This window comes from Eumetopias jubatus, unplaced genomic scaffold (genome assembly GCF_037043125.1).
Source record: "Eumetopias jubatus isolate StellerSeaLion01/CBP00866 unplaced genomic scaffold, mEumJub1_p1.0 scaffold_17, whole genome shotgun sequence".
Classification (NCBI taxonomy): Eukaryota; Metazoa; Chordata; class Mammalia; order Carnivora; family Otariidae; genus Eumetopias; species Eumetopias jubatus.
In genome coordinates this window covers 10148033-10174772 of record NW_028274823.1, presented here as the reverse complement: position 1 = coordinate 10174772, position 26740 = coordinate 10148033, and the positions used below count along the sequence as shown (strand labels likewise).

Sequence of the window (26740 nt, the reverse complement as noted above, 5' to 3'; positions counted from 1 at the left end):
GCCTCCCAATCTCCACCCGGAGGAGCTGAGAACTCGGGGCCCCACTCCTCAGTGCGCCCCCAGAGAAAAGCAGTCACTCCCGTGTCCCCGGTCTCTGGCCGCACTCCGTGCTCACCCGGCCTGTGACCGAGCGTTGCTATCTCTGGCTCCCGACCCCGTGTGGAGTCTCCAAACCCAGCAGATCCCTGCGGTGCGCTCGCGCACCGCTCCTCCCGGGGGAGGAAGGGGAGTCTCCCTGGATCTGCCGCTTGTTGGGTCCCTGCTGGAGGAGCAGTGGCCCGACTGGGCCACGGATCACAGTTTATGGCCACCCCGAGCTGAGAGCCCGCACCTCGGCTCCGTCTCCGCAGCCGGCTTCCCCGCTCCGATCCCTGGGAGCTCTGGCGCACTCAGGCACCCCCGGTCTTTCTGTGACCCCGAGGGTCCTGAGACCACACTGTCCCGCGAGGGTTCCACCCCCCGCTTAGCCACTGGAGCGACGTCCCTCCGCGGAGCCGTCTTCTATAAGGTCCGATTTTGTGCTCCGCGGCTCTAGCACTTGCCAGAAGCGGCCGACGGAGGCCCGTCCCCCGCCGTCTATCCTCCCGAAGATCGCCTCGGATTCACGTCTCCGCACGTCCTACCTTCCAGAAAGTGGTCGCTTTTCTCTTCAGAGTGTTGTTACTCTTATCTTCGATCTCCTGTTGAGTTCGTAGGTGTTCAGGATGGTTTGATCCCTATTCAGCTGAATTCCTGAGACCAGACGAAATCCAGGTCTCCTACTCCTCCGCCATCTTGCTCCGCCCCCCTATTTTCAACTGTTTGAGGAACCTCCATACTGTTTTCCAGAGTGGCTGCACCAGCTTGCATTCCCACCAACAGTGTAGGAGGCTTCCCCTTTCTCCACATCCTTGCCAATATATGTCGTTTCCTGACTTGTGCATTTTAGCCATTCTGACCGGTGTGAGGTGGTATCTCATTGAGGTTTTGATTTGTATTTCCCTGGTGCCAAGTGATGTTGAGCATTTTTTCATGTGTCTATTGGCCATTTGTATGTCTTCTTTGGAGAAATGTTTGTTCATGTCTTCTGCCCATTTCTTGACTGGATTATTTTTTCTTTGAGTGTTGAGTTTGATAAGTTCTTTATAGATTTTGGATACTAGCCCTTATCTGATAAGACATTTGCAAGTATCTTCTCCCATTCTGTCGGTTGTCTTTTAGTTTTGTCGACTGTTTCCTTTGCTGTGCAAAAGCTTTTTATCTTGATGAAGTCCCAGTAGTTCATTTTTGCCTTTGTTTCCCTTGCCTTTGGCGACGTGTCTAGCAAGAAGTTGCTGTGGCTGAGGTCACAGAGGTTGCTGTCTGTGTTCTCCTCTAGGATTTTTTTTTTTTTTTAAAGATTTTATTTATTTATTTGAGAGAAAGAATGAGAGAGAGAAAGCACATGAGTGGGGGGAGGGTCAGAGGGAGAAGCAGACTCCCTGCTGAGCAGGGAGCCCGATGCGGGACTCGATCCCGGGACTCCAGGATCATGACCTGAGCCGAAGGCAGTGGCTTAACCAACTGAGCCACCCAGGCGCCCTCTCCTCTAGGATTTTGATCGATTCCTGTCTCGTATTTAGGTCTTTCATCCATTTTGCGTTTATTTTTGTGTATGATATAAGGAAATGGTCCAGTTTCATTCTTCTGCATGTGGCTGTCCAATTTTCCCAGCAGCATTTATTGAAGAGACTGTCTTTTTTCCACTGGACATTCTTTCCTGGTTTGTCAAAGATTAGTTGATCCTAGAGTTGAGGGTCCAATTCTGGGTTCTCTATTCTGTTCCATTGATCTATGTGTCTGTTTTTGTGCCAGTACCATACTGTCTTGTTGATGACAGCTTTGTAATAGAGCTGGAAGTCCGGAATTGTGATGCCGCCAGCTTTGGTTTTCCTTTTCAACATTCCTTTGGCTATTCAGGGTCTTTTCTGGTTCCATACAAATATGACATTGTGTAAGTTTAAGTTGTTATAAACAGACATTTTGATTTATGTTTGTATCACTAAAACAGCTCCCCATTTGTGGTGTTGCATGGCACTATGGAAACCATGGTGAACAGGTGTTCCCACTTGACCCTGACCTGGGAAGCTGGTGCAGGGGGCTTAGTGAAGCCTGGAGGGGGGCTGCGATTATCTTCATCCCCCCATTTTATGGAGGAACCCAGAGAGGCAAGGGGAAGCTCTCTGAGTATTGGATACAGGAGGACTTAGCTGGGCAGCTCTGTGCCTCCAGGAAGAACTAAAGTGCCCCTGGGTCTTGGTCAGTGTTTTTGAAGTCCCATCCTAGCCCTGAGGCTGTATTTTAAGTGATGTGCCCCAGACTGTCCAGTCGGCCAGTGATAAGTGCTCTTAACCCTTGCATTGAAGGCACCTCCTGTGCTCCAGGCACCGTACTGAGCATGTCACATCGAGTGTCCCTGTAAATCCTCCAGCAAACACCCCTAGGAGGTGAGGGGTTCTGTCCTGGACCCTTTGACATCTGAGCCGACGGAGGCTCAGTCACACTGAGGGTTCAAGGGCATGGAGCTGGTGAGTGGCACAGCTGGGATTTGAGGCAGGTTCAGCTTGCCTGCCAAGCCTGCATTCTGAACTTCCCTGGCTGTGGGTAGAGCCACTTTCCTCTTTCTACGACACATGGGGTTCCACCTACATCACTGGCCTCTTTGAAGTCCAAGGAAGATGACGCATCGTAGAGAAGCTGTGTCACCTCAGACCATGACTGAGAGTGATCACAGGATGCAGGAAGGAACCAGGGATTAAGCACAGATTTTATCAGTGCTGAGAACTTGGCCAGCTTTCTGGCTTCATTTCCCAGTAAAGAGATTCAGGTAGGGTTCAGTGAGCGACTTTGGTGCCTGGCCAGTGTTATTGAACATTTGTCTGGAGTTACATTGTCTTGTTTTTACTGGAAATTAAAGGAAAAGAGGCAGTTCTGATGGGAGCAGGGATTGGTCTGGCTTTGGTCACCAGCTGCTTTCACAAAATACTCCTTATTCATTGCTTCCATATTCTTGAATTTGCCTCTCACTAAGGTTTATTTGTAACCCCACAAACAATACTCGTGGCTCCCTCATGGCCTTTTGTGAACATGTACAGAGCAGCAAGGAAAACTGAGTTGCCTGGGGGGCATGTTCCCAGCTGAGGTAGAGCAAGGTGCCCTGTCTTCTTCCAGCTCTCGAGCTGGAAACCAGTGTCCTTTTACAGTATATTTACTGCTGTGGTTTTTGTAATTTTGTGCTTTTTGTTCATGATTTTGCTGCTTCACATGGCCCCCAATGTAGTGCTGAAATGCTGCGTAGTGCATTTCAGTGCAAGAAAGCTGTGGTGTGCCTTCTGTAGGAAATACTTCTGCTAGATAAGCTTCATCTGGGCGTAAGTGATGACGATGCTGTTGGCTGTGAATTCAGTGATGTGTATTAAATAAGGCGTTTTCACACAGAAATGCACCTAACACAAGGTTACGTAGTGGCCCATTGACAAAAGCGTTATGACCAGAAGCTCGAAGGAACCCAAGCTGGCATAACCCCTGGGAAGAGTGGTTCAAAACTGGCTAATTCGGCGTCTGTGACACCTTTCTATAATGTAACCGCTGTGAATACCAAGAATCAGCCGCACCTGACCTTGCCGCTCCGTGGGAGTAACTACGAAGGGCATTCTGGGCTTGCAGGGGCTGCTGAGTAACCTCAGAAGAGGCCCTGCTGGCCCACCTGTTGGGGGTGCTGTAACAAAGCACCCCAGACCAGAGGCCTTGGAAACAGCAGAAATGTATTGCTCACAGTTCTGGAGTTCTGGAGACTGGACAGGCATCCCGGTGGTCGGGTGAGGACCCTCTTCCACGTTGCAGACTTCTCGCTGAGTCCTCATGTAGGGGTAGCGGCTGAGGAGCTTGGTGGGGGTCTCTTTTAGAAGGGCACTAATCCCGTTTGTGGGGGTTCTCAGGACCTAGGCACCTCCCGAAGGCCCCACCTCCTAATTCCAGCACATTGGGGATTAGGATTCCAACTTGTGAATTGAAGGGGACACGCCTATTCAGACCATAGCACCCCCCTCTGATCCCCCTCTGCGTCCTGCTGAGAGTAGGGGCAGGAGAGGCGGAGGGCGAGGCAGTCCCCTCTAGAGGTTTGCTCCCCCTAGGAGCAGGGTTGGTACTTTAAATTTAACAATTAAATTAAAATTAAAAAAAAATTTTTTTTCTTTTAAGTGGGGCTGGAGGGTGGTGCTTTAAGCCACTTTTGTCCCGCCCCCCCTCAATTGCCTGTCAGTTCTTTGGTGCCATATCCTTCCAAGACATCTTCTTTCTGAATAAGGAAAAAGAGAGATGGCACCCCCATCTCGGAGGCAATTCTCAAATAAGATGGAAGGGATTTGGATTAACCCCCTCTCCTCTCTTAAAGCCACTGGAGGACATCCAAACTTGCTCCTTCCTCAGAGAAGAACCTGGGAACCTGCTCTAGCTCATTGAGCTTCCCTTTGTGCTGTGGGCTTCCCTGGGCCCAGACCTTTGAGAACATTTTGCAAATGACTATGTTGTCCGTGGCCACTTATACTCCCATCTGTTAAGTACTTTCAAAAATGTTTTTAAAGCTGTAGAATCGTTTAAATGAAACCTTGCAGCTGTACCACACTTATTAAACAGAGTAGAATGGGGCACTCTGCTTACATCCCAGAACCTCCTGTGCTTTTCCTTTAATCAGGAATCCAAGTGGAGTGGTCTCTTTAGACCCTGGAGGGCTCCCTTGGACACCGCTGGGAGGCTACTCACCTGGCTCATGTCCATGGAAGCCAGACTTTAGTGTACACACATTGCTGCCCTCCCCTTAGTGATTGGGGAGGTCTGGGGAGCAGCCCAGGGCTCCGCATGCCTACAAGTTCCCAGGTGATGGTGCTGCTGGTCTGGGGTCCACACCTGGAGAACCAGGGGGTAAAGCAGTCCTGTCCAGATGCTGTTCTCCTCCCCTGTCTGGCTACCAACAGCTCCACAGGATTGGAGACATCTGCCCCAGCTGGTGGCTGAAGTTTCTGATCTCCACCATCAGAGGTAAGAGCCAGGAGCCGAGGTAGCTCCTGCCCAGTGTCAGAGCCTCCCTAGAGAGTGTCCAAATTCAGAAAGTTCTGCAGTTGAAAGTACGGGGAATTCGTACTGACTTACAGCTTCTGTTTGTCTTCTTGCTCCCAAGTCATTTGGCTTATTTTCTCAGCATCCATTTGCACAAGAAGATTTTCAGCTGTGGGTTTGCATGAGCGGGCTCAACTGCCTCACAGTTTAGCTGAACCTTTATGTGAGCAGGCGCCTTATGAAAAAACTGAATGACAAAGTGGAAGTATTATTATTATCTTTTAACTTAGAAAAGAAATCACCCAGGGGCGCCTGGGTGGCTCAGTCGGTTAAGTGTCCGACTCTTGATTTCGGCTCCGGTCATGATCTCAGGGTCATGGGATCAAGCCCTGCGTCTGGCTCCATGCTCAGCATGGAGTCTGCTGAGTTTCTCTCTCCCTCTCCCTCTGTCCCTCCCGTAGCTCTCTCTCTCCCTCAAATAAATAAACACATCTTTTTTTAAAAAAAGAAAGGAAAAGGGATTACCCAAAGATTTTCTCTAAATAAGACTTCCAAAAAAATTAAAAATAAATAACAATTCCTTTGTGCCATTTAAAAGAGATATGTGAAAGGTACATGCTGACAAATCCAATCAATGTGACTGGCCCCCAGCGGGCTGAGTAAATTGGGGTGCATCTTTGCACCTGCTCAGGGCCTTTGAGGTTCCGGTCCAGCAAGCTACTTTGAGATGGAGGCATACACATGGCCCCCATTGGCCACGTTCAAATATTGACAATTTCATATTTCAAATGAACACATGAAGACTGTTTTGCTTGGGTCAAGCTTAAAAGTAGTTTCCCTTCTGTGAGCCTAGGTTTGCTCTGTGGAGGGAAAGAGGGTAAGAATGTACTGGAAAGGAACTGATTCGCCCGTTCAGGGTTAACTGTGCACCGCCAGCCCTCAGCGGGACGTATGAAGGTCAGCGATGTTTAGGGGCTGTCCGCACTCTAGCATGGGCTGGGTTTCACATGCTGGTTTATCTCGAGGGAGACTAGAAATAGCTCAACGGGCCTGCCGTGGAGTTTCCAGCCAATTTGCAAGCCTGTCTGGGCACCTTGGATTCGGGCTTTGCCACTCTGCAGAGGCTGAGTGTCAGAGGGGCGTGCTGTGTCTCCCATCGCCCAGATGCGCCATATCAAAGCACGTCCCTCTGCTGTCCAGTGCCCCAACCCACTGAGCTTAGCTCTCCGGAACGAAAGCGTCCAAGTGGTTTCTTCCCTCTAGCTTGCCTCTGACTTTCCATCTGAGCTGGGTCCTTGGCCTTAGCAGTCACCCGATGACGTGATCGTGTGCACTTGGGGATTTGAGAAGGAAAAATCAAGAGCCTGTGAAGAAGGATGGTTGTGCTAATACCTTCCAGATGGTGATACGAAATGGGAGATAAGATGCTGTCGCCCATCTGGCCCGACAGGACGTGGTGTGTTTCGGCCTGGATCTTTGGGGTGTTATCACCCTCTGTGACAGCCTTGTCACTCTCTTGTCTGTCCCAGGACAAGGGCTTAATTTGGCAACTCTGGCCCATCTCTGAAATGCAGTTCGCTATCAGGTCCGTGGGGGATCTGCCAGAAAGGACTCAAATGCCCTGAACAGGGAATCCACAGACAACAGTGAGTGACAGCATCTCACCGGGGCCGGACTCGCGGGGCTGTCAGGCTGAACGCAGGCCCGGGATCGACATTGTCCATGGCTCTCAGGTTCCGTGTGGGTGGAAACTGCAACCAAAGGGGACCCGTTGTTTGCAAGGACCTCGGCGAGCGAGGTACCGAGTCAGGGATGGCAAGCTCTGACCATTAGTAATGGCTCCCTAGGGATCTGTGTCCCAAAGGATTCTAAGGACCCGCCCAGCTAGACCTAGCAGGAAAGAATGCCATGATCATAAGTTAACGTCTGCCTGCTGGAAGTATGGTGGCTTCTGTGCCCTCCGGGTGTTAACGCTTCTCTTTAACACAAAAGACTTAAATCAATATTTCTGTCATTGTCCAAAAATATCAACACGCTGTGTATTTGAATTCAACTTCTTTGTTATTCCACCAAGACTTGGAAAACATTGGTTAACTCCTTAACCCGGAAAAGGGGCCTGAGAGTTTTACTAGGAAGACCTTCACACGCCCTTACCCCCAGCGCATTTTACAGGAGAAGAGATCAAGGCAAGGGAACAGAAGTGACAGGATGGACGTGTGAGGCCCTCATCCCTGGGCCCTGGCTTCTCTGTGCTGGTTCGGGGTCTGTCGAGGAGTCCCGCTGAGGGCTGGCAGGGGCCCTGGGAATGATGTCTCAGGACGAGCCCCGGTGGGTCAGGGAGGCTTGGGTGGACACAGGAGCTGACACAGAGGGGCTGAACTGTCCCCAGCTGCTTCTCATCTCTGCTCTAGCAGTGCTGCCCTCCGGGGGCTCAGGGGGGGGCAGTATAGGGACACCGGGTAAGCTCCTCCTTGGGGTCTAGAAGCAGGGGTGGCTTCATGGGCATGACACCCAGTCACCCAGGGCCCGGCGCTCAGAAGGGCCCTGTGCTTATTTCAGTGCTCTGCTGTCACTGTCCTGAAATTCTCCATCCCTCTGGAACGTGGGGCTCTGCGTTTTCACTTTGCATTCATTTATATTCCTCTTTGCTTGCAAATTTGGTTGCTGGTCCTGCCTCAGACTCAGATTCCAAGAAGGTGGCACAGTTGGCCTACAGGTGGGGGAGGTCAGGGGAGGCAGGGAAGGAACTGCCATGTGTTGAGCACTTTCCATGGGCCGGGCTCTGTGCTGGGGGCCAGAGAAGCCACAGTGGCTGAGACTTCAGTAGGGGAGCAGGACACCCTAGCGGAAAACAAGGTGCTCAGAGGTCGGGGCCCCGCCCAGCGGGGCCCTGCAGGGTGGGCACTGTTACCCCCACGTGGGGTGGGCCTCCTTGATTGGGTGACCCCTCAGGATGACTGTGGGGTGGGCTGGGAAGGGCCTGAGAGAGGTAGGCATGCAGGGGCAGCGTCTGCTTGAGCCCAGGCGCGGAAGTAGGAAGCTGCCAGGAGCGTCAGGGGACTGGCTTGGTGGGGGTAGAGCAGGGTTAGGGAGAGGACAAGCCTGGGAGGCGGCAAGGACAGTGATGGGGCGCAGGAGCCGGTGTGGGAGGCCAGGGAGTTTTCTTGCCCGGATTCCTAAGACTGTGGAAAGTTTCAGGCAAGGCAAGGCCCTTATCAGAACTTGAGCAGGGTTATCCTGGTGACTGTGGGGGTCGATGTGAGGGGACGGAGGAGGCAGGCAGAGCAGGGCGTGCGGGAGCCTGCTCGGAGAGGTGGCCAGGACAGAGAGGTTCCGGAGGGAGGAGGAGGTGACTCAGCAGGAAGGGGCGACGACGGAGAGGCAAGGGCAGTCCCACCTTCTGGTGCGGGTCTGAGTCACAGAGCGCTTCCCTGTCGGGGGCCTGACCTCCCTGGCCCCTGGGCATGGGCCGGCAGCGGGCTGGAGGCGGGGAGGGAGTGGGGGCTCCATTCCTAATAGAGCAGTTGAGTCACTTGTTCGGTACCTTGGGCTCCGGAGAGCCCAGTGCAGGAAGGGTGTGGCCCCGTGGTGTGGCCCCGTGGTGGGGCCAGCCGAAGGGAGGGTGGGGGAGAGCAGGCCTCAAGGCCTCCAGGGGGACAGGGGCTGCAGAGCTGAGGGACTCCCCCCCCCACACACGCACCATGTTCTCGGGGGGGAGGCAAATACCTGTCCCCTGTGGGCACCCTCGTCAGTGGAGTGTGACTGTCCCTGGGCTCCGCCCTGTGGGTTTGGCTTTGCTCTGAGGCCACAGATCCGGGGGGCAGCGTCTCCCCTCTGCTCTGCCAGGGTTTTCAAAGACAGAAATCTCTCCTTGCACTTCGGTGGAGTCCCCTTAAAGAAACGGAGCCATGCCGTATATCACCTTTCCTCAGCCTGCATTACATCAAATAAAACCTTCATGAGGCATGCACAGAGGGGGCCCGGGCAGCAGAATTTCTTTAGGAAACTAAGTTTTACATGGGTAGTTTGAGTTGATCAGTGGCCTGTTCACGGCTTAGGAATATGAAAGCCTGTAAGCCTTCGAAGCGTGAAAATGGCTAAGGAGCTTAAAAGCCCCCAATAGTTTGCATTCTTCCTTTTGAGTCATTTCTTTATAAAATATATTCTTTCAGCCACCGTCCAGTTGTTACAGATCAGTGGGAACCAGCAAGGTGTCACTCCAGCTGGAACCCCCTGCGTGCTTTCTGCCCATGCACGGTCGTTTTTGTTCACCTGTGGATCGGCCTTGCTCCGGGCTTACCCATGGTCCTTACTCTCTGGTCTCTGTTTTTCTCCTCATTTCTGTGGGCTTCAGGGAAGAAGGCAATGTGAGTTCTAGCTCTGCCTCTGCTCCTGACCCCCAACTTGGTCACAGCCGGCGGGGACACCCCAGCTCTCCCTCTGCCTGTTTATTGAGGGCTCACGGATGCTGGGATGCTGGCTCCATGTCCTTGACTAAGTGACCTCAGCTCTTTGAGCCTCAGTGTCCTTTTCTGTAAAGCCGGGATGGTGACATTTGCCTCAAACGGTTGTTGTGAGGGTTATTTGAGGTCATACATATGAAGTGCTTGGCGCTGGGCATGCTGGACCAGGCACCCGACATGAGGCACCCAGGACAATGCACACAGCGCTGAGCTTCTGCTGTTTCCATGGCTGTTGATTAGCAAGGCCCAAGCGCAGAGGCTGAGGAGTTGCTGGCCTGGCGAGGCGAAGGGGCTGCTCGTGTTGTGGGCCCTGAGGGAGGCCCGCCTGGCGGGAGCAGAGCAGGTGAGGGCCAGGGAGGCAGAACTCGGGGGTGAGGCCGAGGCTGGGCCCTGCAGTACCTGCTAAGCAGCCACAGGGATTTGGGGCAAGAGTATGAATTCTTTCAGTGTTTTGAGTGTAGGGTGCCCATGGCAGCCAGCTGCCCTGTGGGCAGCAGTGTGGACAGCCGGAGAGAGGCTGGGAGGGCCAACTCACCCTGAGGACTTGTTCCCAAGCTTTAGCCTGTGGACGGCATTGATAGCCTTGCTTTTTGCCAAAGGAGAAAATCAAACCTGTTTTGAGCTCTTTGCTTGAGAGTGTGTTTACAGTTGGCTCTCCTTCCTACCCAAGTCCCCCCCCCCCGGCCAGGGGGGGGCCTCTCTGCACTCCAGGCATTTCCCTGGATGGCCAGCAGGGGGCACTCACCCACTGAATGTGGGACCTCTCCTGAAGATCTTCGTGCAACCCCTGCCTCCCCACCCAAGGGGTCCCCAACTGTCCCTGGTGCGGCTCCTTGGTTACCCGTCAGCCTCTTGGCCTTGGCTTTTCTCAGCCTTGGGTTTTGGGGGTGTATCCCAGGGAGTTTGCAAAGCTGTACTATAGTTCTCAATTCACAGAGTTCATTGCTCGTAAAAAAAAAAAAAGTACTAGGAATGATCATACAAAAGTCCACTCCCCAAAATCAAACAAGACAATTCACAGAGTGTCCCGAGCTCCCACACTGCCTCCCATCAAAGACACGCCAGTTTCTGCTGAAGCCTAACACAGGAGGCATTCATGCCTGGCCGGAGGCGGGGCGGTGGGCTGCATTGCAGGGGGCCTCCTCTGTGTCTAAGCAAAGGCCCCAGGGAAGAGGAGGGGGCGTGGAGGGAAGCAGCATGTTGGGTCTTTAAATAGCCCCTTCCACGTGTCTGGGGTGGATTGGGTGGGGTGAGGGGGCCTGATGAGTGTGCCATTAATGAGCCGAGTTCCACTGGGAATAATTCTCCCTTTGTGTCCCCAGCACCTCCCCAGCTGCTGCCCGTGCAGATGTCACTCCCCGAGCCTCTGAACATGTGTCTTTTCCTCGTGGCCCAGCTGGTGGCGGAGTAGAAGCTTCTGCTCTCTCCCACCAGGGTCTGGCCAGGGACTTAAGCAGGTATTGTATAAAGCTTTTCCTCCATGGTTGCTGCCCTTGGAGAGGAGGCGCCTGGTGGTCTCTGCCTCTCCCCCCAGGCCCTGGCATGAGCTGCCCTGGGGATGGCACCAGCAAGGTGGTGACGATTTGGATCTGTGATGCCATGAGTGGTGATTTGGGCCGGAGCTGATTTGAAGTTTTGCCTTGCAAGGCAAGTGTCCACGTTAACAGTGGGGATGCCCTGCGTGAGCAAATGGATTATCGGGGCGCTCCAGAGAGATAGAACCAGTAGGATCTATATATACATATAGACGGAGAAATTTACGTTAAGTACTTGGCTCATGTGACGATGGAGACTGGCAGGTCTGAAGTGTGCAGGGGCGGCCGGCAGGCTGGAGACCTGGGGAGGGGCTGAAGCCGCTGCTCTGGTCTGAAGGCCGCCTGCCGGCAGAATCCCTCTTCCTTGGGGGGACTGCAGTCCCCACTTATGCCCTCATTTATTTCTATCGAGATGGACTGGTGGGTATCTATTTTATACTTTGGGTCATAGTATAATACTACGTTATTTTTTTTACTTTTTAATTTTTTGCCCATCTCGTTATTAGCTTTGGCCATTGGGCTGCTGCCTCCTAGGGCTTTACTTTGAGAGGCTCCAGAAGGCCCGAGGCCCGATAGAGATACAATTAGATTTGCAGTTTTAAAGGCTTTCTCCAGCTGCCTGGCAGGGCAGGACTGGTTTCAGGACTGACCAGGGCTCCCCGCCCCCCTCTGTGTCCTGAGGTTCCGTGTTCCGCCCAGTGGCCCAGGACAGGACCGGGCGTGGCTGTGGTTCTGCTGCCTGACGTCCGCCCTCCACTGCACCTGCGGGCTGGTGCCAAGTTTGCTCTCTGGCTGCTTTTAGCCACGGGGCCGTGGCCTAGATCCACAGATCCAAATAAAACTTGTCTTTTCCCCTCTGGTGGGTCCCTGGAGGTTTTCAAATTACTTTCAAAAACGCACCAGTGAAAATTTCATTTTGCTGAAATGGAAGTTGTTGCTCGAGCCTGGGCCAGAGTCTGAGGTCCTTACTGGTCTCACGGGTTGGGAGCACATCCTGCATCCATTCCCGTTTCCGGCTGGGCTTCTCTTGTTGGAGAACAGGCGTGGCCCGGCCCGCCCCCCCCCCCCCCGGCCCCCGACCTCTGTGGTTTGCCTTCCCCTCTTTGGGCTTGGAGGGGAGTGGTGGGGCAGTGAGACCCGGGGCACATCTTACTACGGAATCGACAGATGTTCTGTCCTTGCAAGCATGCTGGGCGACTTCCTGCTGCCTTCTTCTGCCTCTGACGACTGCTCTGGGGATGATGACACAACCCCACATTTCCAGTGCAAATGGCTTTTCTCCCGGAGTTCTCATGCCCCCCGCCCTCCCCCCGCCCCATACCCGCTGGTAATCATTAGGATACAAGCCTTTGGGAGAACAGATGTGACTTTGAGAGAGGCCATGGGGAGGAGAGAGAGCTTCATGTCCAACCCTGCCTAAAGCCAGAGCTTGTCCTGGGAGGGACACTGTCCACTGCGGTGGCCAGGCTCCTGACCTTCTCTTCGCCTCCAGCCCTGCCCTTCTGCAGCCTCCATGCTCAGCAGACCCCTGGCCTACGAAGTGGTCCTGAGAGCATCATGCAGCGATGCATTGAGCTCCAGGAGGCTGAAGCCAGTCATGATCAAGAATTTTCTAGTGATGCAGGTCCAAAGCCCTCCCTCATGCCACGGCTGCCACAGCTGACCATGCGTTTTTGGACCCTCTGGAGGCTTGTGGCAAAGAGCCTGGTATGTTGGCACATGGGCCAGGTGGGTGTGAACCTGAGCAAACAACGTCCCTGTCCAGAGCTGACCTGCCAGTCGGCCTGCCAGGGACCGCTGTCCCGAAGGAATGGGTAACTTGGAGGCCTGGCCAAGGGCTGCCTGGATAGACCTGGAAGATGCAAGATGGGAGAAGCAGCTTCTTGCAAGGAGGAAGTGGTTCCATGCCGATGCAGGGGCCCCAGGGCGCAGCACCCCTGAGAAAGGCTGCCCCGGACCACCGCCTGGGGTGGGGGCAGGCAGGTGGCCTTGGCTCACCAGGGCTTCTGGGGAGATGTCCCCCGGCCCCTGCCCGCCTCGGGCAGCCCTAAATTGCTCCCATCTCTCTCTCTGCGAACTTGTCTCTGACTTGAGAGATTTTCCTGGCAGAGGAGGCAGCACATGTCTCCCCGGCCCCGCCCTGGCTGGTCCCCTCTTCCCTCCAGGTTAGAGACGTGACCCTCCCCCCCTTGAAAAATGCTGCATGTCCTTGCACTCAGGTGCATCTGCCAGCAGCCAGCTCAGTGGTTAATTTTGTCGGTGGGGTCAGGACCCTCCTCTCTGTTTAAATGCTGATGCTCTCTGTCAGCAAGGTACTGTGCTGAGCAGACTCGTGTCTAATCCGGCTCGTTCCTTACTCACATAAGCCACATGTCATTACACGTGTTCTCCTGCCAGAAAGACCACCTCTTACAGGCCAGACTGGACCCGGATATGCTGTAGAGTGTCACCCGACCTCGGGCTTCTGGCTGCTGGTCGGTCTCGGGAATGGGAGCCAGTGTTTGGGCAGCTGGGCCAGGCGCGTCCGGAAGCCCCACCTCGCTGGCTTCAGCAGAGGGGCATGGTGGAGGGAGGCTGTTACTTCACCAGTGGAGTCAGTAGAAGGTGGCCTCCTCAGTCTGGGCAGAGCAGGTGTGGGGAGGTGGGACCGAGGCCCCGAGCCATGTCCTTCCTTTTCCCTCTTCTGGGAAGGAAGGTGGGGCTTCTCTGGAGCACAGCTGGGAGAAACTACAGAGCTTCAGCTTTGTGACCCCTGCTGGATCGGAGTCCCAGGACCCCTTGAGCAGCCTGGAAGGGAGTCTGACCTGACATGGGGAGCAGATGGTACAGGGGAGCTGTGAGGAGCCAGTGAGGGTGTGGCTGGAGGTGCCGAGCTCAGCTTCCAGTGCGTGGAAGGTTTCAGGGCAGTGCGAGGTCTGGGAGCTCCCGCTCCGTTCCTGGTAATGCCCTTGGCCCCATATTACGTTGGCTGCCATGTAATAATTTTAGATTTTTTGCACTTTAGGAGGCTGCTTTGCTTCCAAGCCAAGTGTATGCCTTGGAGGCCCCAGACCCGGCCGGAGGTAGGAAGAGAGAGGGGTTGCCAGCAGCAGGCCTGGTCATAGGCTGCCCAAGGGGAGGTGGAGAAACAGACCTGCAGACCAAGACAGGGCCCCAGGGGGGGAGGATGGGAGCAGGGCTTCTCACCAGAACAGGCCTGCCTCAGGGCCCCTCCCAGCCTAGGGTTCTGCTGCCTTTTGGCAAGTTAGTGTCTCTTATACTCAGGCTCATGAGATGAAGTCACAGGCCTGTTGCGGCAGCTTCAGGAAGGTGACAGGTTCTCTGAGTCTAAGCAGGTCATGTGGTGCGGACTTCTGCTTTGTTTCCATCTATCTGTTTGTCCGTTCGTTCATCCACCCATCCATCCACCTGCTCAGCATACGAGTCCTGGGTTGATTCTGTGCCATATCCCACGTGTGAGGTGGTGTAGGGGGAGGGGCATCAAGTTGGAGAGACTTGCCTCTGGCCCACTTATGAGCTGTGTGACCTTAGACAAGTTGCTTGACCTCTCTGAGCCTTAGTTTACCAAAATCTTTAAAATGAGGCTAGTAGGACCCACATCCTGGAGGTAATTGTGAGGAGTAAATGAGGTATATGAAGAATGTCACTCAGTGCTTGACAAACAGGAGGCATTTCATCAATGTCAGCTCTCCGCTGACATCCGGCGGTGCTGGGAGTGCTGGGGGAAAGGAGATGGAGACTGACACAGCAATAATACAGCGTGTGAAGTCTCCCACAGAGTTGAGAACAGAAGAGCCAGAAGAGAGCACCTACTCTGCCTGGGGAAGCTGGGGAGGCTCCGAGGGGAACCCGTGTTTTCACTGAGTTTTCCAGCGAGTGGGTGTCTGCTGAGGGTGAAGAAGGTAGAGGTCCTTCCGAGGGGGAAACACAGGTGCCACGGCTTGATGGGAGGGGGAGAGGCCCAGCAGATTTAGGCAGCAGGTCAGGACAGGCCTGGACCCACTGGGGCGGGGGGGGGAGGTGAGGGGGGGACGCAGGTGGTCCAGGGTACAGTGGCGAGGTTAGCGGCAGAGAGTAGCAAGTGGGGCGGGAGGTGGTCAGATCTGGAAGGGCCTGCAGCCAGGGTCCTGGGAGTCTGCTGGGACCCACAATGTGCAAGGAGGATTGTCTCTCCTTTTAAAGCAGGGTAGAGTCAGGACCCAGTTGAGTTGCGGGGAAAATCTCTGATAGCCAAGGGGAGGGTGGGTGGCGAGCGGAGGCTGGAGGTCACAGGGCCATTGGAGGTTGTCACCGTGGTCCGGGTGGGAGGCGATGGTGGCCTGAACCTGGGCAGGGGCTGGGGGGTTGGAGAGGATCCGAATCTGCCTTCGTGGCTCGCATTCCTTCCTTTCTTCCTTCACTCGTGAATGTCTGTGCAGGCCCCTGAAGCTGGTGCTGGGGAGACAGCAGTGACTCCCACACATGGGGGCCGCACTCTCCTGAGGGGACTCTGCAGGGGCCGGGATTCCCCGGGCTGGGCTGTGATTCTGAGGTGGGGGGGCTCCCGGGACAAGTCACTCAGGACCCCAGGCTCGGCACCAGCCTTTCTTCCCCGTGCTGCCCAGAGCTGAGGCTCAGGAGGGGAGGGGTGTAATCCCCCATGGGGTTCCACCCAGTGTGCAGTCCCAGCCCTTTAACTTCTGGCTAAAAGGCAAAGGACGGCTGGCTCTTTGGGCATGACTTGCCCACTCTGTGCCCCCAATAAGTAGCCCTGCTCCTGACTTTAAAAATCCATCTCATTGAACATCAAAGGTCCTGTGGCCTTTCTCAAGTTTAGATAAGGGGGCTCCCCTCTCCCCCCATTTTTATTGGCCCCATTTTAAAGATGGGCAAACCGAGGCCCAATGAGGTCAGGCACTTGCCTGAGGTCACAAGCTCCTAGAGCAAAGCCGTGGTGGGAAACACTGGGGTTGGATGTCTCGGCAGACTCCTCCTCCAGGAAGCCTGCCAGCTAAATGAGGAGCTCTGGACTTGGTGTCTTGGGGCTGCTGTGAGGGTCAGCGGGGCAGGGACACTCAGTTCTCCCCAGGACAGAGTGACTTCTTGCTTCTCCATGAAACAGCTACAGCAGCAGGCATAGCTGACGTGTATTGAGCACTTGCTGGATGCCTGGCACGGCTGTACGAAGAACCTCTCATCTGTTATTGCATTTAAACCTTGCAATATCCATGCTGGTGGGAAGGTCCTATTTATTTTTATTGCACAAATGAGGACCCTGAGGGCCAGAGGGGCTTGGTAACTCCTTTGGGTCAGTTTAAGTATTCAGGTAAATGAGCAATTTCCCCTATTATCCATTAATCTTTCTGAATTAGGTGAATGAGGAAGATAGTTTAATTCAAATCTCATTCCCGGGCCTTCCCCTCCCCCCGACCCCCAAATCCCACATACAGAAAGCAAGACTTGTCAGGGAAGCTGGAGGGCACGGTTCTGGGCCTCGCATGTGACAGTGGTGGGAAGACCTAGGCTTGCTTCAGTGATTCTCCTTATGCTCTGGCCTCAGTTGGAAAGAATTTCAGTTTTGGCCTCTCTCCTGCATGTCCCTAATTACAGGTCTGTCCTGCCGCGCCCCCCCCCCCCCAGGATGTCCATCCACCCCTATGTCTACATAGCGGTCAAGAGCCTCCCATGTGCCCGGCTCTGGGCTAAGCATTGGGCATTACATGGGGCAGGTGGGGGGCATGGTCTGAGCCCTCCAGGAGCCCACCTTGCCCAGACTTGTTTCTTAAGGAGACACTGGATGTTGGGGATGCTGGGAGGATGCTACCCTAGGATGAAGGGGTCAGAGCAGGCCCTTCTGGAGAGAGATGCTGACCTCCCAGAAACAAAGGAGGAGCCCCCTCCCCCACCCATGTTGGGGATCGGAGGCACGTTCCCAGGCTGGGCCATCACAAAGCAGGAGCCCTTCATCATTTTCTGGATTCATAACTTAACGAGATGCAAAGCCATGTAAATGTACCATGCACTTACTCTGCGTCAAAATTGAATAAGTAATCAGCCTCTGAAAGCTGCTAGGAAACCTGGTGGTGCCTTTCCCACGTTTCCTTAAAGTCAGCGGGATGAGGCGGGAATTGGGTCAGTCTGTTGTCACGGCAAGATTGTCTTCACATGGACAAATCAATTCCTAAAAATCTGAGTATTTAGGAAATGTAATCCCTTATCTTCAGACACAGTTACAGGCTAATTGCCTGCAGCGATGACTAGACAGGGTGCAGGGGGAGTTGCACAGATGGGCCCGCTGGGATGGTCATGAAAAGGGAAATATTTTAGGGCTTGGTAATGCACGCGTGAACACACACGGCTGTGCACGTATGCACGCACGCACGTCTGTGCACATGCACGTGGGTGTACCCACACACGCACACACGCGCACTCACTCGTTCACTCTCTCCTCAGACATTATGCTAATTACGCTGTCAGTAGGTGCTCACGGATGCTATTTCTGGCCCAGCCGTTCTGGATTTCTGTTCCGTCCTGGAGCCTTGAGTCAGCAGTTCTGGTCCTCAGCTCCTGGCTTTCGGTGCGCTGCTCACAATTAGGGCGGCCCCACGTCAGGCTCTGTGTCCCTGCTATTGAGGCATGGAAAGTGATGCCCCCCAGACCAGCTGACCTGTGGCCTGCCTCTTGAGGGGGCCGCTGCTCGGCCGGGACTTCAGGAGGACCCCCTCTCTGTTTACAGTGAGGGAAGGAGCAAGACCCCTGGAGCTGCTGAATGTGCTTGTGTTTTCATCTTGGAAGCATTTCCACCCTGAAGGGCCTCTTTGGAGCTGCAGGGAGGAACCAGAAGGTGGGACCTGAAGTTCTCAACCCGTTTCTCCAGTCTGGCTTCAGAAACCAGCTTCGCTCCTGATTTTGGCAGCTGGGAGATCCCATTCTGTTTACACCTGAATGTTTTTCTTTAAAAGATCTCTTTTTCCTGGTACCAAGTAGCCTCTAAAACCCGTCAACTTAAGCCCTAGAGGAACTCAGTGGATTAACACGTCAGTGTTTGAACTAAGTACAGTATTTAAGCTCTCTTAAGAGGCATGGGAAAGTGCTTATGGAATTTTCTGTTCTTGGAAATACTTCCCTGGGAAGAAAGGTGGATAACACTGGTTATGTTCTTGATCTGAAAGAAGGGCGTCTCGTGCAGGTGTGTCACCTGTTTCTCTCTTCCCAGGTTTGAGGGAAACTTGACTTTATCTCTAAGTACAAGCTTAAATGTTGGAGGTCAGCTTTATTTGGCCACTGTCCACCTTGGGCCACCCAGTTTTTGCCTACGCCCTTAAACCTAGTTTATAGAAGTCATTAGAGGAACAGGTCTGGAAAAAGACAATTATTACCTGAGAAAGGCCACTTAAAAGTGAATCCACTTAATAAGTCAGAGTTTTATGGTAGTAGCATAGAAAGTGTTTAACTGCGACTTTACCTTGAAAAAGAAATGAAGAATTATGAAAACAGTGAGTTTTATATTTAACAAGATGTAGGCTTTCATGATAACCATATGCTAATGTTTAGAACGAACAAAGAAGTCTGGCCTGATTTTTCTGCCCGATTTTCAGGGTTGTGTATTCCTCACCTCACATTTGAGTCCCTTCACCATAAATCCACAGGGGCCTCAACAGTTTTCCGAAGGGCTTCTCTCAGCTCCTTGATCTTGACATTCCCTCTTTGAAGCCGCCTTCTTCTTCATGCTCCCGAGCTTCTCCTCTTCAGTGGCTCACAGATGACCGCCTCTCATGGCTTCGGGCATCACGATCCAATTCGCTGACTTCAGGTGTCCCGTGTCTTCTGCCAGGTGTTAGCGTCCTCTGCCTTTGGTGGCATTGTGTATTTGCCCCGACAGTCATCGAGAGACAATTGGCAGTGACTTTTGAAGCCAGGAGGGGCTTCCTTCCCTATTTGAGGGGAGGACCGAGTCTGTAAGTGGTTGCTTCGTTGCTGAACACCCCCGTCACGCTGACCTTCGCTTCCTCTTCTATAACCTTGCTGCTGTGGTACTGTGGATGCTTGGAGATGCTCTCCGCGGGATGGGGCAACTCGAAATTTATCCTCTGGGAATTTCTTTGCTTTCTGATGCTCCTGATTGCTGAAGGGAGCTGAGGCAATACCAATTGCTCGCAGAGGCAGCCCCGTGGCAGTGAATGTTACATGGGTGGAAGGCTGTTGTTGAAGGCATGGTCCACCGTAGGCACGGTCTCTTGGCTGAGGACCCATGGGAGAGAGTATGTTGAGAACATCAGTCACAAGACACCTGCTCATCGTGGAGTGGCCTTTTTTTTTTTTTTTTAAACTTTCTGGGTTTTATGAATTATGTAACTGACCACGATTGTTTCCCTCTTTGCTTTGGCTGTTGGGAAACTCAGGGCCAGACTTGCAGCTTATTCCAACAAAGGCTTCAATAAGTACTTCTGGAATAACCTTACCCCCTCTGGCTTTTATACACCTTTTCTAGCCCAATTTAGGTAGGTATATTTTCTAAAAAATGATCTCAGGAGTTCTACCATTGCCATCTCAAAGGAGTTGAATGAATTTGGTAAAGACAGAAAGATTTCGAGGCTCTTATTTCGTCTTCTATGGGACTTCTCGGCACTAACTTAAGTTTTGCGTAGACCTGGCGTTTTCTGCACCAGCCTGCCTGCCTGCCTGCCTGCCTTCTTGTGGGCGTCGAAGATTAACATTGTAACCTGCGTTTGTAATTTTGAAATAAAAGTGAGTCTCATCTCTCTTTACCGATTTCTTTTCTAGCACATTTTGGGGTGCCTTTCTCGGTGTGACAGTAAAACCCTCAACCTCCGTTCTCGATCATGACAGAATTGAAAGGATTTACCCCATGAAGGGTAGTCTTTGGAGCCTATCTTTGCTTGGAAGGAAATCTGGAAGGTCTCATGTGTGGATATGGTGAAGGTGGCAAGGAAAACATAGAGTAGATCAGCCCTTTCCAAGAAGAAAGGGAAAGAACTTTCTCGAAGAGAGGGTGTTTTACCTAAGCTTGCGCTTCAGCCCAAGAAAACCACTCAGGCTCCTAAGGGTGAGCATGTGAGGTTGAATGTTAGAGTCTAGAAGATAAATAGATACCCCTGGCCTTGGAAATGAAAGAACCCATCAATCTTCTCCTCTCTCTCTGTTCATCAGACGATTGAAGACTTTTGCCAGGACCTCTCCCCATGCCCTTTGAGGTGTCACCCGCATGTGTTTATGGAGCCCTGGCTGTGCGTGGGGCACGCTGCAGGGCTAGGGAGAATGGCAGGTGCAGACACATGGATAAAGGGATGAGCAAGTGCCAAGGCTCTGACCTGTAAGTAGTCGAGAGAAGTCTGAGGGCCAGCCGGGACTGACCCTCCCAGGTGCTGGCCGGGAGCTGGGGCTGATACCCAGGAGGCATTGAGAGAGCTGGGGACGGTGGGGAGGGGCACCTCCTTGGCAGTGAGGTCACAGGGAGGACCCTGGCCCCCCCTCAAGGACAGGGTGGAGCAAGTCACAGGATCAAGGCCAGGATACGGAATTGGGACTTCTTCTCGAAGGCCATGGTCAGCTTTTGGAGCAAGGTTGTGTGACATAAAAGCTGTGTCTCCAAAGCCCAGGGAAGAGGATCCCAGATTTGTAAATCCTGGTGGGGAAAGTGCCAGTAGTATGCCATTCCTGCCCACCCTCCTGCCCCCCAGTCCTGTTCACTGGCCGGTCCTGCCGGTCTCAGGCTCATGTTCACATGCGGATGTAGAACGTGGGCCACCCGGGAGGCCTGAGATGGAAGAGCTCCCACCAGCTGGAACCTCAAGGGGAGGGCAGTGAGCAACAGGGTCGTGGGGCATGGGGTGGACTTTGGGGGTCCCCAGTGGAGGGGCAAGTTGCCAGCAGGCAGTGATGGTCCTGTCAGAGCAGGAGCCTGGCTAAAGTTGGGCTCCCTAAAGAGAAGGTGCACGTGCTTTCGTGCAGCCTTCCTGCAGCCCCCACCACGGGGTAGTGGACGGTGGGGAAGGCCAGCGACTGGAAGAAACAGGACCTGGGCCATTCTCCATCTGTGTTTACATTCTCATTCTTTGTTCTCTCCAGATGGTTTTTTTTCTGTGATCTGACCTACTTTTCTTTAGCGTGTGTGCTTGGCTAATTAGCAGGGCAGGGGTCTATCACTCCTGTTTGGCGAGTGTGGGTGCTATGGCAACTAGAGACTCCTCTGCGGGCAAAGATAGAACTGCTCAAGTTTGTTTTTCTTGGGGTATCAGAGGTGCTTCAGATGGCTCACCCTCCTGGACTGACTCAGGCCCTTGCACCTCACTGGGATTTAAGAGTCTCTACCACAGAGTTTATCTCTCAATTACAGAGGGTTGGCAGGTTTGCTTATCTTTCTGGTATGTGTCAGTAGCTTGAGGATAGGCTCATCTTATTCAACATTTATAGGCCAGGTAAATGGCAAGTGAATGATCTATGTTGAATTGCTAATAGTTTTAGAAATGATGGGTGCCTCCCTTGACTTATTCAGGTTTCTAGGGTGTCTGGGAGACATCACTAGGAGGGTTGGTAGGGGAGTCTGTTGCCTAAGTGGGCTTAGTCTGCCATCAGGGTCCCAGAGTATGTGTGCGATGGTCAAAAGGTCCCAAGAGGGGCTGCTTGAGTTCAGGATCTCATTGCAGCCATGGTTAGAAGCTCCAGGGATCACTGGTTTGCTCTGGAGGGGAAATGCTCTGCTTGGGGTGGCCAGGGTAAAGTCTGGAGAACAGGCTGGCAATGAAGAGGTGGTAAGGAAGGACCAGCTGGGCTGCGTGAAGGCAGTCCCTCCTGGAAGAAAGGTCCGGAGTCAGCAGAGGGGAGCCATGGGCATGGCATCTGTAGCCTCAGCCCCAGGTAATGGCCTGAGTGGGTGCTCCGTGCGGGTGTGCGTACCTGAGGGAGCAAGTGGTCGGAGCTCTAACTGCTTGCATTTTAGTAATTCCGGATGGAATCTGTGCTTTCTCACTGTACAAACCCATGATTTAACCTTTGTGGAATGATCTGGGGTGGGACGGCGTGAGGCAAGGAGGAGGGGGAGGCAGTGGACAGGCAGGAGTGGGGGGGGAGGGGGTGGTGTCTGTGTCATGAGCAGGTCTTAGGTTATGGATGACCATAACCCAGGGCTGGATCCACAGAGCATTGACGCGGGGTCCAATGGCCCCAGACTGCTGTTTTGAGCAGTTTGTCTATCTTCTCGCTTTTTCTTAGCTGTTCTTCTTGGGTCCTATCAATGTATCTTAAGTCGCTTGTCTTGGTCGGCTTGGGCTGCTATGGCAAAAACAGCATGGTCTGGGTGGCGCAGACAGGAACACATACCGCTCACAGCTCTGGAGGCCACAAGGGTGATGGCGTGACGGGGTCCTCAGCCAGAGTCGTCTTCCTGGTTTGCAGAAGGCAGCCTTCTTGCTGTGTCCTCAGCTGGCAAAGAGGGAGAAGGAGGGAGAGAGAGAGGAGGAGAGAGGAGAGCGAGCGCAGGAACTCGGGGCGCATCCGCAGCCCACAGCAAGCCCTTGTCCTTCCAGAATAGCTCTCCCTCCTTCCACCCCCTTTTCTCGTTTTACATTTCCTGTCGGCTGAATTACTAGATGACCAAATTTGTTTCAATTATGTGTAGACTGAGCATCAAGAGGTTGTCAGTGAGGGCATGAGAAGCTCTTCCGTGAACCCACGGCGCAAACGCGTCATGTCTGGATTTGTGTTATCACCGGTCCCCACACTGCACTTGTCTCTCCCCTGGTTCTTGGGGGTGAATTTGGCATCACTGAGTTGGTGGCAGCCTGTGAAGTGTCAGTGCGTCATGACATTAGAGTAGTGGGGACTCGAAATAAAAGCACCTCATTTTACTGCTTCCTTATTTCCTTGATGGCACTTAGGGGAAAATGCTTCTCATAAAGAAGGAAAGAAAATTAGCACTGCTCAGCACCAGTTAGAGTCCCGCTCCTGGGACCCTATGTATACATATATATTATTTGATTTAATTTCCCAATACCCTGCAAAGTAGATGCTTTCTCTCTTTTGCCAGCCAGGGAAGCAGAGGCTCAGGGTGGTTAAGTGGTTGGCTCCAGGCTACCCCACAAATGAGGGAGAAGTCTGGATTTTAATTCCGGTCTCATCTCAAAGCCCTCTCCTGTTTTTGCAGCAAACTGCTACCTGCGGAGGGCGAGGACACTTGAGCTGTTCTGTGCTTTCATGTGTCAGGAACAAAAAAGCAGATGGGTTCTGATTGTGGTTCTTCACTGGTGTAGTGACAAGTTTGGGTCAAGGCCATACTCTCCATGCCCAGGGAAGGGTTCGCTTTCCTCAAAAAAACTTTAAGTCTATGTTAGGGCTTATGGAATTTTCAGCTCCACACGATAAGGTTGCTGGGACTCCCAACTGCCCACAGGGCCCAAGAGATCTGCTATCTAACGGGAAACCAAGCCTGAGGGCACTGGAGGCAAACACAGAACACATGGCAGGATCCTCGAACACATGGCAGGATCCTCGCCCCCAGATGACATCCTTCCCTGACAGTGAGTGACAGCTGCCCAGGAGGTGCTCCCCAGAGCAAGCCTCCTCAGGCCACCCTGGCAGTGACCCTCCCTGCAAGATGGACACAGTCATTAGCCATCTTCATGGAAATGCAAAAGTAAACCTTCTCAGCGTTTCCTGGAAATTTCATGTTGTTGCGTCCTGCGAAACAGTTTTGATTTTCCGGCTTTTGGTTTGACACTAATTTTAAACAGGCACAGAGGAAAGGCAGCCCACCATGAAGTCTAGAACCATCCTGACATTATGAGCCACAACCTCAAGAGGTCCTGTCCAAACATCCTTGCCACAGTTTCAGAAAACGCTCAGGGCATTGGAGGAAATTTTAAAATGCTTTGAGCAGTTCTGTTTTCATTTTATTTTTCTTTTGGCCACAGGTTAGATGCATTTTAAGCTCACTGCTGTGGGGTGAAGACATGTCGGGAAAGTGTAGAAGGATTTTCAACTTACCCTCAGGGGCTCACTTTAATTCAGTTGCCGGCCTGTGTTTGGAGCTCAGAATGCAGTTAAACCGAAAGTAGAGCTGGGGCAGATGGTCAGGCTCCCAGGTGTGCCCCGAACCTCCGAGCCTGTGAGACATGAAACCCTGCTGTAGTAGCTCTTGGTGAGAAGGCCCAGGACTCCCAGCCTTGAACCTTTCTACGGTAGCTGGAGTCAGGTGGGGGACCTGGCTGGGTGGACACTGTTGTCCTAGCCAGGGCATGGGGGTGGGTGCTGGGGGCACCCTGATGGGGTGTGTTTAGAATCACAGAGATGGGCCATTTGGTTGCAGGTCACAGCAAGCTGCCTTTTCCCTGGACAGCCGCTGGCTTTAGGGGCCTGGCATGGGCAGATCAGCTTGCTTGGCCTCTGGTTAGGATGAGCACTTGCTCAGGGCTTCTCCCTGGAGAATTCTTCTGGTGGCCAAAGGTAGAGTTGCCCACCCCTTGGCAGGCCCTGTGCTTCTTTCTCTCCACCTTGCCCCCCTCCCCCATTGTGTGAGCAAATTGGAGGCTGGGCCTGGGCTCGCTGGGAGCTGGGAGCCAGGCCCTGGAATCTCCCTGGTGCACAAACCTCATCCGGCTGCTCCAGGCCTGCCCTCCCCTCCTGGAGGCAGAAGCAGGCAGTGGGAACCTCACACATCTCGTCCATTTCCCACTGCAGCCTGTTTACCTGCCCTCTCCCCCGACACACACACACACACACACACACACACCCACACACACACACACCCACACACACACACACACACACACACACCCCACACCCCACCCCACCCCCAGGTGTGGGAAAGTCCATTCCCTTCCTCCTGGAGGGATGAGCCAATCAGGGTGAGACTACCCCCACTTCTCTCGGTGGTCAGTCCGGCCGAGACCACCACGCCCCTCCCTCATCCCCCCCCCCTCCCCGCCAGCCGGCCGTACATTTGCATTTCAAAGCCACACCATGCGGGCGGTCGGGGGGAGGCTGGGGGAGGTGGCGCGGGTGCCGAAGGAGGGTCTTCGCCCTCCCTCCTCCGGCCCAGTTTCCGGAGCTCCCGGCGATGGAGCTTTGTGAGGATGCAGGCGTCGGGGCTGCTCGGCGGTGATGACATCACCGTGTCACACACAGAAGCCGGGCTGCCGGGGTGGGGGGGCGGTTTAGGAGCAGCTGGGCTTGGACCACACCGGCGCTCACGCTCACAACTCGCGCGCCCCGGGCAGAGCCGCGCGCGCTGGCCGCACTCGCTCGCGCGCACTGTTAGGCGCGCGCCGGCCGCACTCGCGCGCGCGCACACACTTCCGCGGCGCTCGCTCCCCGGGCTCCGGCTCGGGCCCTCAGGCGCAGCTCCACGCCGCCGCCGCCGCCACGGATGCCAGCAGCTGCTCCCATCTGCAGTGCAGCAGCCCCGGCCGCCGGCCGGTCCGCCCCGGCTCCCCGCCGGAGGAATCGCGCCCGGACGCTGGCCCCGCTCGCGGCTAGTCTGCTCGCCAGGGCGCAGCGAGGATGGGAGGGTCGCAGTCCTTGCAGCCAGTCCCAGCCAGCGACCCGAACCTGGAGGCTTCCGAGGCAATGTAAGTGCTCCGTCGGGCCAGCCCGGAACCCTCCCCCCTCCTCCCCGGGAGGAGGTGAGGCTGCCTGGGCTTTGTTAGTGTCGCCTCTCCTGATGCGGCAGCCCGGAGCCCTGGCCGGCCCAGCATTCTCAGCAGCCTTGAGCGGCTTTGCCTGGTGGCTGCTCCTTCTAGCATGAGGTGCTCCCTCTGGAATGAGCATCTGGCAGCCCCAGGATGCGGCCCCCTCCCCCCCGCCCCGAAGGGGGGAGGCAGAAATGACCCTCTGGCATTTGATTTCAGTTGTTCAGCAGCCCAGTGCATGTTCCGGGGCTCCTGCCGTGGGCATCTTAACTCTGCACCCCCAGCACAGTGGTATTTCCTGCAACAGAACAGCCGGGCATCAACAGGGGCCTCTTGGGAAGAACCCTTGAGTGTGGCAGCTTGGTGCCCATGGAGACAGACCAGTTTAGGGGCAGTCAGTCCCGCGGTGGGGCAGATGGTGTGGATCATGGCTGGTAGACATTCAGTCCCCTTAGCCTAAGCATCCATACTCACTCCGGTGAACACTGTCGAGGACAAGGCTGCTTGCTATTATCAGTGAAGCCAGCTGAAGTCTTGTCATTGGTCCACCGTTCGAAGCAGGGCTTGACTGTGCATTGATTCAGGAATCCGATCTTTTCTCTAAACCACAGAGCTGATTTGCCCAGAAGTGGCCTTTATCCTGGATGGGTGTTAGTTAGAATTGCCATTTCTGTATGGTTTTCTCCGTTTCCTTCCCAGGCGTGTCTGGAGGATGGGGCTTACTGAGCAGATCTGGCTACTGGGGGCACCTTTCAGCAGCTCAGGCTCGTGTCCAGAGTGGGCCTTCCCATCCCAGCTTACCTACTTTGCTTTCCCAAAGAGAAGAATGTGTTTCAGAAAAGAGTATTTTGGGGGGACTTGGGGGGCAGTAGATAAAGTGGTTAGTTCCTGAGAGCCATTGATGTGTAGATTAAGTGATGAGCAGAGCTTGGTCTGTGTGTTGTAGTAGGGACCTGGTGCCATGTGGGGCTTGCTTCCTCACTGGTCCCCACGCCTGGGCTTCAATGAGGAGCTGTCTCAGTGCGGTGATGTAATGCTAGGCTGA

At 54.0% G+C, this 26740-nt stretch overlaps 1 protein-coding gene across 3 annotated transcripts in view; it reads left to right on the top strand.

Annotated features, from left to right (window-relative positions):
• TACC2 (transforming acidic coiled-coil containing protein 2) overlaps positions 1-26740 on the top strand; it is a 191952-nt gene that overhangs the window by 92760 nt on the left and 72452 nt on the right. For all 3 annotated transcript variants that reach the window (XM_088019900.1, XM_028121809.2, XM_028121807.2), the window contains one exon: positions 10859-10993. In XM_088019900.1, coding sequence (XP_087876026.1) covers positions 10859-10993 — 135 coding nt within the window. The remainder of the gene's footprint in view (positions 1-10858; positions 10994-26740) is intronic.